This window comes from Mesocricetus auratus, unplaced genomic scaffold (assembly GCF_017639785.1).
Source record: "Mesocricetus auratus isolate SY011 unplaced genomic scaffold, BCM_Maur_2.0 Super-Scaffold_100055, whole genome shotgun sequence".
NCBI classification, from domain to species: Eukaryota; Metazoa; Chordata; class Mammalia; order Rodentia; family Cricetidae; genus Mesocricetus; species Mesocricetus auratus.
In genome coordinates, this window is record NW_024429232.1 from 3,981,546 (window position 1) to 3,997,603 (window position 16,058).

A 16,058-nucleotide genomic window follows, 5' to 3' on the forward strand; every position below is an offset into this window, starting at 1 on the left:
GCTGAGGGGACAGAGAAGCTGGAGTCTTAGGAGGCTCAGGGTTTCCAGCCAAGGCTAGAACTTTAGTGTGGGCTGTGTATGGAGTAGAAGGAACACCAGGCTCCACTTAGTCATCGTAGCACACGCCAGCGTGAGGTGCCCACTGGAGGCAGAGCTCAGCATGGCAGAAAGAGGGGGTGCTCAAACTCTAGCCAGCACCCAGAAACAATAGAATGAGAAAGGAGATCCCCAAAGCATGGGGACACTGACAGGCTGTTGGGACAGCACCTTTTGTGTAAGAAGGAAAGAAGTATGACTCTTAGTGATGTCAGGGCCCTGTCATAAGCCTTGGGGAGTGATGTTGGGGCCTAGGCTGGGGACACATTGGAAGGCAATAATGCCTTGGCCAAAGACAAAACAAAAAAAAACAAGCAGCAGGTCTAGAGGTGCCAACTCAGGACCCTCCTCTTAGACGCCTCTCTGATGGGGCCTGTCTTCCCATGTGTGGTCCCTCTTGGCCTTGGGTACATGTGGTTGTCAAAGAATTTCACTTGGAGCCAGAGTGACGGCTCAGTGGGTAAAGGAGAGGGCCAGGCCCCCACAAGTAGTCCTCTGACATGCATATAGGCATATACACAAAATTTTGTTTGTTTGTTTTGTTTTGTTTTTTGTTTTTTTGGTTTCCCATGACAGGGTTTCTGTGGCTTTGGAGGCTGTTCTGGAACTCGCTCTTGTAGACCAGGCTGTTCTTGAACTTACAGAGATCCACCTGCCTCTGCCTCCCAAGTGCTGGGATTAAAGACACTCTCCACCACTGCTCAGCAAATTTTTGGTTTTTTGAGACAGGGTTTCTCTGTGGCGTTGGAGGCTATCCTGGAACTCGCTCTGTAGACCAGGCTGGTCTTGAACTCACAGAGATCCACCTGCCTCTGCCTCCCAAGTGCCACCACTGCACCACCAAAATGTTTAAAAACAATTTTTAAAGGTTCTTTGCGGAAGAGTGGAGGGAGGGGAAACTGCAATTGGGGTGAATAAAGTTTCCTCGGGATCCCCTAAGGAGACCACTAATCTACCTGGGTAGGAGCCCATGGATTATGCTTGAGTTGCCAATGTTTGACCCTTAAGACTATTACAACCCTGATTGCTTCCTGCCTCTGCCCTCAGGAGTGCTGCATCCTGGATATATCATAGGCCTTCTCCCCACACCCCCACTTTTTTTGTTTGTTTATTAGTTTATTGGAAACAGGGTTTCTCTGTGGCTTTGGAGCCTGTCCTGGAACTAGCTCTTGTAGACCAGGCTGGTCTGGAATTCACAGAGATCCACTTGCCTGTGTCTCCCAAGTGCCGCCACCACAGGGTGACCCTTTATATTTTCGAGAGTTATTTGATGAAAGAAAAATAATTTTGAAGAAATCTAAACTATTAATATTACTTTGGCTATTTGTGCTTTTGGCAGTGGTGGTACACGCCTTTAATCCCAGCACTTGAAAGGCAAAAGTAGGATGATCTCTGTGAGTTCAACGCCACCCTGGTCTACCTACAGAGTGTGTTCAGCACAGCCTGGGCTATGAAAAAAAAAAACAAAACAAAACCTCTGTCTCAAAAAGAAAGAAGCCATTACCTAATCCAAGGTTATAAAGATTTATTATGGTATTTCCTTCCAAGAGTTTTATTTTATAGTTTTATACTTACCTGTTGGAACCAGTGAGATTGCTGGGTGAGTAAAAGTGCTTGTTATCAAACATACAAGTTGGAGTTAAATCCCTAGGGCCCACATGGAGGAAAAGGAGAACTGACTTCCATAGTTAACTTTTGATCTTCACACACTCCATGGAGTGTGAGCATGCTTCTCTCCAATAAAATTGTAAATGTGATATACAATTAAATTTAGGCTTTTGATCAATTTTCAGCTACCTTTTGGGTTTTCTTGGTTTTTGAGACAAGGTGTTACTATGTATCCCTGGCTGGCCCCAACACACAGATCTGCTTGCATCTCCTCCCTGTGCTGAGCTTTTTTTTTTTTTAAATTCATGGTGTGTATGTGTGCTTCCATGCATGCCATGGTATATATGTTGAGATCAGAAAACGATCTACAGGAGTCAGTTCCTAACTTCTATCATGTGGATTCCTGGAACTAAACTCAGGTTTAGTGGCAAATGCCCTTACTTGATGAGCCATCTAATTAGTCTTTTTGTTGTTGTTATTCCAATTATGTAGCCCAGGCTGGCCTTATATTCTTGGCAGTATTCCTACCATGGCCTCCCAAATGCTTGAATTATATGCATAAGCTTCCATGCCAGATTTTGTTTGTTTTGCTTTTACTGTACTTGAAAAGTCGTTTTTTCCTTTTTAGTGTGCGGGTGTATATGTGTGTCCTCGGGGTGGAACCCAAATTTTGTGCACACTAGGCAAACACTTGGCCAACTGAGTGATATCCTCAGCCTTCCTTTAGTGCTTTGGATTAAGTACCCTGCAATGCTTGGAACATGTTGAGAACAGAGGATTTGAGTGTAAGGCAGTTCCACGGGGATAGCTTCTAATCACTGATTCCTCATTTCCAGTTTACAGGTTGGGCTTTGTTACTCTTGAAAACTGATATATCTGATCATTTGTTTCATGTGGTCAAACTCATCATTAGAATCGCCCTAAAAGTAACGGCAAAGGAAGTCTTGTAGTGCAGCGCTCCAAACCACCCCTACATAGTGCCAATGTGGACTTCAAAACAAGCAGCGCCAAATGTCAGAGTGATCGATTCCTTACTAAGGGAGTTTTCACCCAGCTTTGTGAAGGACAGAAAATCATGGGGTACCCCATTTAGGTGGGTTCTCGGTGAGGAAGTGAGTCATATGCAGTTTATATGAGACTTTAAAAGGAATTTGGTCAGGGAGAATTTCTCCGTCCGTTTGCCTGTGGAGAGGGGAGCCACTACAGCCGACACACTGGGCCTGGGTGGCGAGCAGCTCCTAGCGCTCTGGACACTCCACGGGGTCATGGCGAAGAAACCGGGACTACAGCAAAGAACTCGCCGGCTGCAAAGATGGACGCAATGAGAAAGAAGGCGCAAAAACAGCAACAAGAAACCCCAGGTGTTGGCCGGGCGTTGGTGGCGCATGCCTTTAATCCCAGCACTTGGGAGGCAGAGGCAGGTGGATCTCTGTGAGTTCGAGGCCAGCCTGGTCTACCGAGCGAGTTCCAGGACAGTCTCCAAAACAATACAAAGAAACCCTGTCTCGAAAAACCAAAAAAAAAAAAAAAAGAAACCCCAGGTGTTGTTACTGCAAAATTAGAGTCGCGGCCAGGCACACCGGTAACTTCCCCCTGGACCAGACGAGCTGCCCAAGGACAGGTCCTCTGACGGACAGGTCCCCTCCAGCTCCGCCTGGGCCCGCCCACTGTCTTGGTCTCGCGAGGTCTGAGTTCTCGACGGCCCACAGGGGCCGACGGGAACGGCGGCCGCACTAAAGAGGGCCGACATGGCGGCGGCGGCGGCGGCTTCGCTTCGCCGGTCGGTGCTGGGCCCGCGGGGCGTGGGCCTTCCAGGCGCAAGTGCTCCGGGCCTGCTGGGCGGCGCGCGGACCCGGCAAGTTCCATTACGGACACCGCAGGTGAGTACTGGCGCTGGCGTGGCCACCGCGCGCCCCTCAGCCCTGAAGGTCACGGCGGGGAGGCTCCGGGCAGGCGCCGGCTTCGCTCCCCCACCTACCTCCTCCGACTCGGCAGGGTCCCCGCTGGCGGGCCGGCGCACTCGGGAAGCCAGGCTGCGAGCCCGCGCCTCGGGGCGACAGGGCACGCTGGTCCGAGCCCAGGGTCTGACTGTGGTGGGGTCGGGACGGGAGCTTCCTGCGGAGGACTCGCCCAGAACGGCTCCCGAGGCTGGCTGCGTAGACCCGGCTGGTGCCCTGAGGTGACCCCAGCCTGACCTCAGCCGGCTGCGGGTGACCTTGGCTGCTGCCGCACTCTCGTCACCTAGGCCTGGCTCCTGGGTTAAGCTCCACGAGGATGCGGCGGGCGGTGGCCAGTGCGGGGCGGTTGAGTGGAAGAGATAGATGGGCGCCCATTCAGATCCCCAGGTGGGCGGGTGGGGTCTTGGCAGGTGCTGAGCGAGGCTCTTGCAGGCAGTGTCCTTGTCCTCGAAGTCTGGCTTTTCCCGGGGCCGGAAGGTGATGCTGTCAGCGTTGGGCATGCTGGCAGCAGGGGGTGCGGGGCTAGCTGTGGCTCTGCATTCTGCTGTGAGTGCCAGTGACCTGGAGCTGCACCCTCCCAGCTACCCGTGGTCTCACCGTGGCCTACTCTCCGCCTTGGACCACGCCAGGTGGGTGTGTGGCAGCGGGGTGGGGGTGGACGTTTCTGGGTGAACTGAGATGTTCAGCGTCTCTAATCCTTTTTCTTTCTAGCATCCGAAGGGGTTTCCAGGTATACAAGCAGGTGTGCTCTTCCTGCCACAGCATGGATTATGTGGCTTACCGCCACCTGGTCGGAGTGTGCTACACGGAGGAGGAAGCTAAGGCGCTGGCTGAGGAGGTGACCAGAGATGGTGGAGGATTCAGGGATTGGGGCTCCTACTGTGGGTGACTGAAAGGATTGTGATGGAATTGTTGGTGGCAGGTGGAGGTCCAGGATGGCCCTAATGATGATGGGGAGATGTTCATGAGGCCAGGGAAGCTGTCTGACTATCTTCCAAAACCATACCCCAACCCTGAGGCTGCCAGAGCTGCTAACAATGGAGCCTTACCTCCGGACCTCAGCTACATTGTTCGAGCTAGGTACACGGGCTGCCTAGAGTGTGGGGCTGGAAACGGAGGAAAGTCAGGCTTGTGTTAAGGACTGAGCCACGGTTCTGGTTCTAGGCATGGTGGTGAGGACTATGTATTCTCCTTGCTCACTGGCTACTGTGAGCCCCCCACTGGGGTGTCATTGCGAGAAGGCCTCTACTTCAACCCTTACTTTCCTGGCCAGGCCATTGGTATGGCTCCTCCCATCTACAATGAAGTCTTGGAGTATGATGATGGTGAGTGTCCTTGACCATGGGTCCTTTCCTATCCCAGCATGCTTCTCTTACATTCCTAGGTCTAGAGATCTGCTCCCTTCCCATCTGGAATGTTTGTTAACTGTGCATATCTAAAAAGGCTTTGGAGACAACTTCCATAGTCCTGTAGGATTCCTATCCCTTTGAAGTCTTGGTAATGGCCAGTCCCTGCCTCTGGAGCATAGTGCACAGAGGGTTACTCTGGGCTGGCAAAAGTCCCCAAAGGTAGCCCTCACCATTTGTCCTTGGCCCAGGTACCCCAGCTACCATGTCACAAGTAGCCAAGGATGTTGCCACCTTCCTTCGATGGGCATCGGAGCCAGAGCATGACCATCGGAAACGAATGGGGCTCAAGGTGAAGGGCTGGGCAAGGGTCTCAGTGGGCATAGGGAAGGGGTCTTTCCTGTCTGCCTTCTCTAAGCTTGCTTTGTTCCCAGATGTTATTGATAATGAGCTTGCTGCTGCCCCTGACCTATGCCATGAAGCGGCATAAATGGTCAGTTCTGAAGAGTCGAAAACTGGCATATCGGCCACCCAAGTGACCCTGTCCAGTATCTGCTTGTCATCTTGCCTGAAGACACCCTCTACAGCCCAGGAAGCCCTAGGCCTTTTTAGGCCTAGCCCCTTTCATCTGATACAAGGAAATGGGGTAGGAGAGCAGACTCTTGCTTCTGATCTTCCTTGTGGGAATAAATTAAGTTTCTCAACATACATTTTAGCTGTTCAGTGACTGGAGCCCATAGTTCCCTGTAGTAGTGTTTCCTTCCCTGCCCCGTATCTGGGAGTTACACATGTGGGTCAGAATGCACAAACTGGATGCTGAGAGCAGCAGCATTTGGATTGGAGAGGGCTTAGCAATCGAGCTCTACTTTTAGAGGACTCGGGTTCAGTTTCTGTCATTCACATGATGACTAAACCATCTGGAACTCCAGTCCCAGGGGATCCGATGCCCTCTTCTGGCCTCCAAAGGCACACAGTCTCAAAAGAAATATTTTATTAAAAAAAAAAAGCAGTGCTGGGCAGTGGTGGCGCACGCCTTTAATCCCAGCACTCAGGAGGCAGAGGCAGGCGAATCTCTGTGAGTTCCAGACCAACCTGGTCTACAAGAGCGAGTTCCAGGACAGCCTCCAAAGCCACAGAGAAACCCTGCCTCGAAAAAACAAAAAGATAAAAATTAAAAAAGCAGTGCTTCCAAAACAATACAGAGAAACCCTGTCTCGTAAAAACCAAAAAAAAAAAAAAAAAAAAAAAAGCATCGCTGTCCAGCAGAATGGCTATGGCTTGGCAGAGCTAGAAAGGATATTAGAGTGTCCACCAGCTGCACTTCCCACGGATGGCAGCAGGGAGCCTGCAAATCCTCGCAAGGACCCGGAGCAGTAGCGCTGGGTGGGGCAGTGCTGTCTATCTGGGAGGATAAGGAAGTTCTCATGAATGTGGAGCAATTGGGAGTAGATGGGCAGAGGGTACCTGGGATGTCTCCTTAGTCTTGACTGCACAGATAAAAGGGGTGTGCTGGAGATGCATGTGGGAAGTGTCTGGTATTTATCGGGGAATGATACCCAGTAGTCTACAGGGCAGTTAGGTAGAGTACATCTAGGCCAAACTGGCTGCGACTAGATTCATAAAGTGGCATGGTAGCCAGGCGTTGGTGGCCCATGCCTCTGATCCCAGCACTTGGAAGGCAGAGGCAAGCAGATCTCTGTGAGTTGGAGACCAGCCTGGTCTACAAGAGCTAGTTCCAGGACAGGCTCCAAAGCAATACAGAGAAACCCTGTCTCGAAAAACAAAATAAATAAATAAAGTTGCATGGTGAGTGGTGACAGATGGTTGTCAGGAGGGTCACAAAAGCTTGACCTGGTAAATAAGAGCCATGACTTCTAGCACCAAAGCATCCTTATGGCGAAGGAAAAATACCCAGTCCCACTGCTGGTATACTGGCTGAAAAGCTAGAAATGGTGGTGACTGGGATATAGGATTCAAGAAGGGCAACCATAGTGCCAGAGTTCATGAGAGGAGCCCCGAGCAGGTCAGCAGTTTGGGGAGTACCTGTAGGCTTAAAGGCTCTGGAAAGAGACCCCAGGACTATGTTCTGTGGCTACTGGGACTTGAGTAGTCTCCTGATTGTGGTTTGGGGAACCTCATGTGCTACTGAGGGGTAGAATCTGTTTCCGTGCCCCAGGCAGCTGGACCAGTGCAACTCTGCAGCAAGACTAGTACACAGGCTGGTTCTCATGTGTCTTTAATTACTGGCTTGTGGCCCTTGTCCCCTAACCCTGCATCTCTGTCCCCAGTAAGCAGAGGTCCCCAGCAAAGTTCAAGTGGTGGTGGTGCAGGGACTTGGGCCTGTGACAGGAGGGTCATGTTCTCTGTAACCTGGGGAAGAAGACAGGTTATTCCTATTTGTTCCACTGTCCCCTCATCCCCACCCAGCCTCTTGTACCTTTGGTGGCTTCTAGGTGGAGGCTGCAGTGAGGGCATCCCAAGTACAGGGCCTCTGGGTGCTGCACATCTCGCAGCCAGGGCGGTGTGAGGCGTTGATGAAGGTGCAGGAAGGGCAGGACCAGCCAGGCTGGGAAGATGAGGAACACTGTTGATGCTACCCATCTCCAGTGCCCACAACTGCCCACATGTGGCCCACTCCCAGAGGCTCGGGTTATTTGCCCACCTGAGGGGGACATGGGAGACTGGCACTGGCTGGCTGGAGGGCATGAGGCTGCTCCAGTGACTGAGGAAACAAGCGTCCTAATTTCCCATCCATCCTGGAGGGTTGAGAGCTGTGTCCTGTGACAGAGGAGAAGGCTCAGGGACATCTCAAGACAACACCCCACCTCTCTTACCCCCATAAAGTACTAACCTGAAGCTTCTCGGGGAGCTGAGAGCAAGTAGAGAAAAGCGGGGTCCCCGTCTTGAGAGACCCCATATGAAGCAAGGCTTCGTTCAGGCACACATAGGCACCGCCCAATGACCCAGCGCTGCACGGCTGGTGGGAAGCCGAACTCTGAGAAGACCTGATCCTGGAGCGCTGCAATGGAGCGGTGTGGGTGGATCTGCAGTGACACGTGGGCAGACGACGCCGAGGACAAAACAGATGTGGCATCCTCAACTGTGACTTGCAGCCTGTGTCAAAGTGTAGATCACAGGGTTGGACAACTAACCTGGGAGGGTCAGGAGGGCAGAGTAAGCAAGATCAGGCCCTACCTGATGGGACCTGGTGGGAACCAGGCCTCCATGAGCTGGACATTGAGAGCCACGTGATGCTGTGCCAGGGCTGCTGCCGCATGGGCTGCTGCCTTCTCGTCCCCACCTGCGATGGCCTGGGCCAGGCATGTGGCCAGCTCTTCTACAGGGAGACAGACAGCTATCACAACTGGTCACCAGCACAGCTCCCCAGCTCCCCAGTCTGTCCTTACCTTTTCTCAAGTTTCCAGAGCTCTGAAGAAGATCCACCTCAGGTTGGGTTGCTTTGGGTATTTGAGCCACAGAGCATGATGGAGAAACGGGGCACATGGCTGGGGCTGGGCTGTCACTGACTGGGAGAAGATAGGAACGGGCTACTAGTAGAGGCCTCCACCCTCAGGGCTCAGGACCTTTGCATTCTCTGCCTCACCCCACAATCCTTAGGCCATAATTCAGGCTAAGCCTTCCTCTCCCAACATTGGCCCTCAAAACAACAAAAATAACTCAGTGGGAGAGGAGAAATGGATCAACATTAAGAACATTTGGTGTCTGGTTTGGGTCCCAGAACCCACATGGTAGCTAACAACCACCTAGAATTCATTTCCTAGGGGTCCTGTGACCTGACCTCTGGGGCACCAGATATACAGGTGGTACACACACCCCATTCATATATGAAATTAAAACAAGGGGTGGGGCCGGGTGTTGGTGGCGCACGCCTTTAATCCCAGCACTTAGGAGTCAGAGGCAGGCGGATCTCTGTGAGTTCGAGGCCAGCCTGGTCTACAAGAGCTAGTTTCAGGACAGCCTCCAAAGCCACAGAGAAACCCTGTCTCAAAAAACCAAAAAAAAAAAAAAAAAAAAAAAAAAACAAGGGGTGGGGACCAAAAAAAAAAAAAACCTTCAGAAGTCCTGCCTGAATTCCGGTACCAGGGCTGCATCTGATTTAATGTTGGTATCAATCTTTGTGAATCCTTCTGCTGCCTGGTCCCACCTGTACATGCCCTGTTTAGTGGAATCAAATAAACCCCTTGGGGGCGCTTATCATTTCCTGCCCAACAACAGACCTGTAGTGAGTGACCCACTCAGTACCCTCAGGGGTCTTCCTATTCCTGGCTCTCTAATCTACAGAGAATATTTAACTTTTTGTCCTGGCATCCTTTCAGAACTGGATATACTGCTGTTTCTACTTATCTCCTGCTGAAAGCCAGCACACTGCAATAAGGGATCCCCACCCAGTGCTGACAGCTCTGTGGTGACCTATGGTCCTTGATATGCTGAACTGTCTCACCACTGAAATGGGTAGAGCATTCCAAGAACCTGGCACATTGCCTGAACTCTGAAGGTCACTTCTTGTATTCTGGGCTGTATAACTTAAGCCATCTTATTCAAATTTCATTCTCTCAAGAAGTCCTTAAGACCTTATTTCTTTTTAGTGTTTTTTTAAAATATTTTATTTATTTATTGTGTTCATAGTCTGCATGCCAGCAGAGGGCACCAGATCTCATTCAGGGTGGTTGTGAGCCCCCATGTGGTTGCCAGAAATTGAATTCAGGACCTCTGGAAGAACAGCCAGTGCTCTTAACCACTGAACCATCTCTCCAACCCCCTCTTTTTAGTTCTTTACTTGTATCTTTTGTTTTTTGAAACAGAGTCTCAACGTAGTTCTGGCTTTCCTGAAACTATGCAGCCCAGTCTGGCCTCAGTCACACAGATCCACCAGCCTCCAACAGCACACCCAGGGAGACTTATTTTAAGTAGTGGCCCTCCATCCTAGCTTTTCATTCCTTCTGTCATCTAACTGAAGCTTATTTACTCTAGAAATGAAAGTTCCAGGGGCTGGAGAGATGGCTCAGAGGTTGGCAGCATAGGCTGCTCTTCCAGAGGTCCTGAGTTCAGTTTCCAGCACCCACATGGCGGCTCACAACTGTTTGTAACTACATTTCCAGGGATTCTGACACCTTCACAGAGACACACATGCAGGTACACCAATGCACATAAAAATAACTCATTTAAGCCAGGTGATGGTAGTGCATGCCTTTAATCCCTGCACTCTTGAGGCAGAGGCAGGCAGATCTCTTGTGAGTTCAAGGCCAGCCTGTCTACAGAGTTCCAGGACAGCCAAGGCTATACAATAAAACCCTGTCTTGAAAAACAAAACAAAAAAATAGAAATGAAAGTTCCAAGGAGGGCAAATTAGAGGTTTGGATCATGTTTTTTTCCCCCAAGATTTTATTTACTTATTATATATACAGTGTTCTACATGTATGCTTGCACACCAGAAGAGGGCACCAGGTCTCCTTATAGATGGTTGTGAGCCACTATGTGGTTGTTGGGAATTGAACCCAGGACCTCTGGAAATGCTCTTAACCACTGAGCCATCTCTTCCACCCTGGATCGTGGTTTTAAAAAGAGTCTACAGACTCTTTTTAAATGGAAATGGATCAGCGGTTAAGTGCACTTGTTACTGTTGCAGGGGACTGGGACTCCAGGCTCTTAAAAACCACATAGAAGTTCACAACCATCGCTAACTCCGGTCCCTGGGGATCTGATGCCTTCTGACCTTCAAGGTATGCACATGGTGCAGACACACATGTAGAGAAAAAATTCACACACACAAAACATTTTAGTCCAAAAAAATAATAATTTAAAAGTGCCCAGGAGGGGGAGGGCCTGGGGAGATGGCTGAGCAAGTTAAAGTGCACTTTTGTTTCCATTTTCTGAGACAGGCTTTCTCTGTGTAGCCCTGGCTGTCCTGAAACTCACTCTGTACACAAGGCTGGCCTCGAACTCAGAGATCCACCTACCTCTGCCTCCCTAGTGCTGGGATTAAATGCCTGGCCAGTTAGGAAATAATTTTAGGGTTGGAGGGCACCACAACATTAAGAACTATAGTAAAGGGTCATAGAAATAGGAAGGTTGAGACCACTGGTCCACATGCAAGGAGGTCTTTTCTGTTTTCCTCTCAGACTTTGGCTGACCTCTCCAGAGCCCCAGCCATGTCCACGCTTCCCCAAGCAGACACTGTGTACGAGCCTCACACGAACTGGTCCCTCTATCTCAGTCTTAATCACTATCTCCTCCGATTAAACAACCATGAAACCTATCTAACGCTGTCTCCTAAGGTCCTCTGGGCTTCTTTCTAGTCTTGTCTACACCACTCTATATGACTGTAGAGTCTGTCTCTAAGCAGCACAGACTGAACCTGCTGCTTTCCACTTAACACAATCCTGTGGTTCTTGAACTGCTTTTTCTGCAGCAAGGCTTGCTCTTCCTTTCACGCGTGTCCGGTACTCAAGGTGTCGGCGCTTGGACCTCTGATTTTCTCCACTTTCTTCCTCTTGGAAGCCCAGCTCCTATCACTGTCCCCGCCCACGACTAGGAGGCCTGGACTTCTTCAAATGAGCATTTATTCCACGACACTGACCATTTTGTCCCTCCGCGGTGGCATCTCGCACCAGTGCCGCCCACTGCTGTGCTTCCTGAGAGTTGAGGAAGTGCACACTGAAGGTTCCAGGCCCTCCCGGCGGAGGTTGAAGCTCGTGTTGGTTAGGGCCACGGACGGTATAGCAAATAGACTCCAAGGGCCATTCTAAACTGACCTGAAGAGGGGACAGTGCTGGGTCAGTGGTCCTCATCTTTATCCACCGAAGATCAAAGGAAAACGAAAACACTAGAGGTCACTTTACTGGCCTAAACCTTTCTTGCCTGTTACCTTACCAATTCCTCACGAAAGCATTAACCACCACCACCACCCTCTTTTTTCCCCGGAGACAGGGTTTCTCAGTAGCTACGGAGCCAATCCTGAATCACTCTGTAGACCAGGCTGGCCTCGAACTCACAGAGATCCTCCTGCCTCTGCCTCCCGAGTACTGGGATTAAAAGCGTGCGCCACCACCGCCCGGCACACTGACCCCATTTTTACAGACAAGCAAAGAAAAGTAACTGCTTCAGGGCAGCCGGCAGGGGGATGGAGAAGGGGTTGACTCCGCTCTCTGGACCCACACTCACCGCCCCTGGCCCGGTGCCCAACAGCCCCAGCCTGAAGCGCCCAGGCCGCTCGGGGTCCGCGCTCAACTGCAGCCTCCGTAGCTGCGCCTCGGTGTCGTGCTCGGCGCCCAGAGGTCTCACCGCGGCGTGCACAGCCAGGAGCACCGCAGGTGAGCTAGGGTCGGCGGCCGCTGCGGCCCCGCCGGCGGGCGGCGCCATATCTGGTGCGGCGGAGTCCTGAGCCCCGGAGAGCGCTTCCGCGACACCAGAGCCTCCGAGCGCTTCCGTCGGCCAGAAACTCGGGCTGTGGGCCTAGGTTCCGGATGCACCAGGCGTGGAGGACAGGAAGGGCCCCGGGCCGCGCACTACCTGGGCCCGCCCGCCCGCCCGCGGTGCTCAGGGATGGGTGGGCGGCCCACGGGTCTCCAGGCTCGCCAGGCACGTTTGAGCTGGGCCCAGAGACGGTGTCAGAGACCAAGCACCGGTCACAAAAACGAAGGCAAGGATGGGCTTTTCTCAAAGGTTCGAACGGGCGCCAGCGGCTGCCCGGCGTGCGCCAACACCAGGAGGCGGCCAGGGCCCGGCGCCAGCGCACACCACGAACACAGAGGCTCACGCACAGCTCGTACCCCGCCGGGAGCAGGGTAGACCCCCGGGGGCGGGGCGGGGCCGCCCTAACCAATGAGCACTAAGAGGGGAGGCGGGCTCGTAAGCGAGACGGACAAGGGCCACAGCCAGTAGAAGTGGCGGATAAGGCTGAGTGGCGGAGGATTTCCCCAATGGCTTGTCGAGATCTGGAGCCTGAGGTTGGAGCGGACCATTCAGAGGAGTGGGGCCGGGCCTGTCGGACGCTTGTTGTTGTCGGGCCCGGGGAGGAGGCGGAGGTCGCTGTTTTCGTTCTCTGTGTCCGGTGCGCTCTTTGGCGGTCCGCGGCAGGTCGGTCGCAAAAGCGGGTGCTGCAGGGGGACGAGGCTATGTCGCGGCTGCAGCCCGTTTGGGCCGGCAGGGCCTGGAGTAACGGGACGTCGCCGCGAAGCTTCTTCCCCCGGATACAGTGCGGCCCGAGTGGAGGCCGCGGCGCCGCCCTCCAGTCCTGAGGAGCCCGCGCCGCGCTCAGCCCGCGCCGAGGTCATCTCAGCACCGACGCTAAGCAACCCGGATAGCCTGGCTTGATCTAGCCCATTCCTGGCAGGTGGGTGTCTGCCTTGTGCTCCGAGCGGTCCCGGACTGTGGGAACCACAGTCCCCGGCAGGTCTCGCGCCTCTGCATTGCCTCATGGGACTTGTAGTTTTTACCGCTGCCTGGCCAGGGTGTCTCTCTGGGTGCACTGCCTCCTGGGGCTTGTAGTTTTCCATACCAATCTAGTGCCTCTCTGCTCCCGGGGCGGCAATGCCAGGAGACTGTTGGTCTGAGCCAGCGGGGGCGATGGGGCCACCCTGCGCACTTTGGGGTGCAAGGAGAGAATTAGGCATATTTGCAAAAAGAACTGAAGCACTCATGGGTTTCCTCTTCTCGCCAGGAAGCAGCGAAGCAGCCCATAGAACCGCGGGGCTCAAGCCCCAGGTGCCGGGTTCCGATCCAGATTGCAGGTTCTTACCCTGATTGAGTACAGTCTGAGGGTGTCTGCAGGGTGCCGATGGGTCTAGGGAACTTCGAGAATCCAGAGTAGGGGCCCCTAGCCAGCTCCAGGACTCTTGTACCCTGTAAGAGTTGTTGGAATTGAGCTGGAACCTGGCCTCGCTGAGTGCTCGGGGGAAGTCAGGAGAGGGTGAGAGCGTGCGTGAGGGACTCAGCTAGGTCCAGCGGCAGACAGTGCTCCGCTCGTGGGTGGGGAGGCTGAAGGTGGAGCCTTTCGGCGCTTCCCATGTTCTCAGGTAGCACTGCTCTAGTCCTTCTGGCACAAGAAGCCCCATCTCAGAGGACATGAAGCTGCTGGAGAACTCCAGCTTCGAGGCCATCAACTCACAATTGACCGTGGAGACTGGAGACGCCCATATCATTGGCAGGTGAGGCTGGAGGGTCTGGGGCTCAGACTCCCGGAGGTCACTTGTCTTGGCCCCCCGAGTTGAATCCTCAGGGTCAGCGTGCTCCATGATGCTGCCTGCGTTTCGTAGGATTGAAAGCTACTCGTGTAAGATGGCAGGAGATGATAAACACATGTTCAAGCAGTTCTGCCAGGAGGGCCAGCCCCATGTGCTGGAGGCACTGTCCCCGCCCCAAACTTCAGGTCTCAGCCCTAGCAGGTAAGCTGAGGTGGAGCCTAACCTTTGGGGCATGTGGGATGCTGAACAAGGTTGACGTTTATCTCTGTTCAGACTGAGCAAGAGTCAGGGTGGCGAGGACGAAAGCCCTCTAAGTGACAAGTGCAGCCGGAAGACCCTCTTCTATCTGATTGCCACACTCAATGAGTCCTTCAGACCAGACTATGACTTCAGCACAGCCAGGAGTCACGAGTTCAGCCGGGAGCCCAGCCTCAGCTGGGTAAGGATGGAAGAGGGACCCAAGAACCCTGTAGTTATTTCCATCGCCTTGAGTAGGCTCTTGCCCTCTGCCTGGTGCCCTGGACCCTTGTCATCCCTGACTGTAACTTGCTGTAGGTGGTAAACGCAGTCAACTGCAGCCTGTTCTCAGCCGTCCGGGAAGACTTCAAGGCCCTGAAGCCACAGCTGTGGAACGCAGTGGATGAGGAAATTTGCTTAGCCGAGTGTGACATCTACAGGTGGGCTCACACCTTTGCGGGCAGCTGTCAGGCGTGCGTGGCAGTGGGCGGGAGCCTCACTATTCTGCTTCTCTCTCAGCTATAACCCAGACCTGGACTCAGACCCCTTTGGGGAAGATGGGAGCCTCTGGTCGTTCAATTATTTCTTCTACAACAAGCGTCTTAAGCGAATCGTCTTCTTTAGCTGCCGCTCCATCAGGTTGGTACCGTTGCCCCTCCCTTTGTCCGTCCCCCTGTTCAACTCACACCCTTCCTTAAGGCTCTCCTCTCCCTGGGAAGGCCTGGGACAGGTGGTCCTGAGACTGCCATTTCTGTCCCCACCCAGTGGCTCCACCTACACGCCCTCAGAGGCAGGCAATGCGTTGGACTTGGAGCTGGGTGCCGAAGAGGCAGATGAAGAGAGTGGAGGCGGAGACAGTGAGGACAAGGCCGAGGAGGCCAGCACCATGGAGGAAGACAGGTGTGGCGCAGGTGGCGGCGCCTGCAGCTGTGGCCCCAAACTCTGGAGCCTGGAGTGGGTGGGACAGATCAGCCCTCTGCCTGGTCTGGGTGGCACTTCCTGAAGTCCTACTGTTTGCCACCTTTTGCCTAGGGTTCCAGTGATCTGTATGTGATGAGGAGAAGTGGAGTCTCAGCCTGGACCAGTGCCTGGACCTACCTGCCTAAGGCGCTGCAGAGCCTCCCCAGACAGATGCTGGCTACCCCGGCACTGCCACCATCCTGGACCTACCTGTCTAAGGCGCTGCAGAGCCTCCCCAGACAGATGCTGGCTACCCCGGCACTGCCACCATCCTGGCGCTGCCCTTTGGTTTCAGCCTGTGGACATCCACACACCCCTGCAGGCTCTCACTCCCGTGCTGTGGCTGATTAAACAGCACAGGGCCCGATAGAAAAGTGACTGCTCTGCACCCACGGTCTGCCAGACAGGACAGCTGGACCACAGAGTTTATTTTTGTATTTCTTACTGGGCCTGTACACTCCAGCTCTAAGGGCCAGTGACATGAAGCCCTGTTAGTGGTGCGGTGCCCAGTGTTTTATGGGGTCTGCCCTGGACCAGCCCCTGGTGCCCACTTTTGCCCCCCACCTTACCAGGTGGGCCACATGCACTGAGTGTCACTTTGCTGCAGCTCATTCGTTTCCAATAAAAGTTTCTGTGACTTAGATGGCACT

The 16,058-nt window shown here is 53.3% G+C and overlaps 3 protein-coding genes across 6 annotated transcripts; 2 read left to right on the forward strand and 1 right to left on the reverse strand.

The window, feature by feature from the left end:
* Positions 1-3,422: 3,422 nt before the first annotated feature.
* On the forward strand, positions 3,423-5,716 carry LOC110339287 (cytochrome c1, heme protein, mitochondrial). Its single transcript, XM_040736344.1, has 7 exons — positions 3,423-3,584; positions 4,095-4,291; positions 4,374-4,500; positions 4,585-4,742; positions 4,827-4,987; positions 5,260-5,360; positions 5,443-5,716. Exons 1-7 carry the CDS (start codon positions 3,453-3,455, stop codon positions 5,545-5,547), a joined length of 981 nt encoding a protein of 326 aa, XP_040592278.1. The 5' UTR covers positions 3,423-3,452; the 3' UTR covers positions 5,548-5,716.
* A 1,512-nt stretch (positions 5,717-7,228) lies between these two features.
* On the reverse strand, positions 7,229-12,390 carry Sharpin (SHANK associated RH domain interactor). Of its 4 annotated transcripts, none has more exons than XM_040736343.1 (8): positions 12,191-12,390; positions 11,607-11,781; positions 8,416-8,535; positions 8,204-8,345; positions 7,860-8,122; positions 7,671-7,786; positions 7,446-7,574; positions 7,229-7,378 (listed from the first exon to the last, which is right to left on the reverse strand). In XM_040736343.1, exons 1-7 carry the CDS (start codon positions 12,386-12,388, stop codon positions 7,458-7,460), a joined length of 1,131 nt encoding a protein of 376 aa, XP_040592277.1. In that variant the 5' UTR covers positions 12,389-12,390; the 3' UTR covers positions 7,229-7,378; positions 7,446-7,457. The 4 variants fall into 4 exon arrangements, with proteins under 4 accessions (XP_040592277.1, XP_040592276.1, XP_040592275.1 ...); XM_040736342.1 differs by having other exon boundaries at positions 8,204-8,363; XM_040736341.1 differs by having other exon boundaries at positions 11,607-11,817.
* An 833-nt stretch (positions 12,391-13,223) lies between these two features.
* On the forward strand, positions 13,224-16,049 carry Maf1 (MAF1 homolog, negative regulator of RNA polymerase III). Its single transcript, XM_005085990.4, has 8 exons — positions 13,224-13,361; positions 14,044-14,175; positions 14,284-14,412; positions 14,485-14,650; positions 14,767-14,888; positions 14,968-15,087; positions 15,214-15,348; positions 15,481-16,049. The coding sequence occupies exons 2-8, from the start codon at positions 14,093-14,095 to the stop codon at positions 15,500-15,502; spliced, it is 777 nt and encodes a 258-aa protein (XP_005086047.1). The 5' UTR covers positions 13,224-13,361; positions 14,044-14,092; the 3' UTR covers positions 15,503-16,049.
* The last annotated feature ends 9 nt before the right edge of the window (positions 16,050-16,058 follow it).

Bases quoted from the DNA above. Each gene is read 5' to 3' on its own strand.
- Maf1 (XM_005085990.4), top strand. From the start codon at position 14,093: ATGAAGCTGCTGGAGAACTCCAGCTTCGAGGCCATCAACTCACAATTG. The intron at 14,651-14,766 runs GTAAGGATGGAA...AACTTGCTGTAG, and splicing joins GGGAGCCCAGCCTCAGCTGG to GTGGTAAACGCAGTCAACTG. The intron at 15,349-15,480 runs GTGTGGCGCAGG...CCTTTTGCCTAG, and splicing joins AGCACCATGGAGGAAGACAG to GGTTCCAGTGATCTGTATGT.
- LOC110339287 (XM_040736344.1), top strand. From the start codon at position 3,453: ATGGCGGCGGCGGCGGCGGCTTCGCTTCGCCGGTCGGTGCTGGGCCCG. The intron at 3,585-4,094 runs GTGAGTACTGGC...AGGCTCTTGCAG, and splicing joins TTCCATTACGGACACCGCAG to GCAGTGTCCTTGTCCTCGAA. The intron at 4,292-4,373 runs GTGGGTGTGTGG...TTTTCTTTCTAG, and splicing joins TCCGCCTTGGACCACGCCAG to CATCCGAAGGGGTTTCCAGG.
- Sharpin (XM_040736340.1), bottom strand. From the start codon at position 12,388: ATGGCGCCGCCCGCCGGCGGGGCCGCAGCGGCCGCCGACCCTAGCTCA. The intron at 8,364-8,415 runs GTAAGGACAGAC...CAGTTGTGATAG, and splicing joins CTCTGGAAACTTGAGAAAAG to CTGTCTGTCTCCCTGTAGAA. The intron at 7,575-7,670 runs GTGGGCAAATAA...TCATCTTCCCAG, and splicing joins GTCTCCCATGTCCCCCTCAG to CCTGGCTGGTCCTGCCCTTC.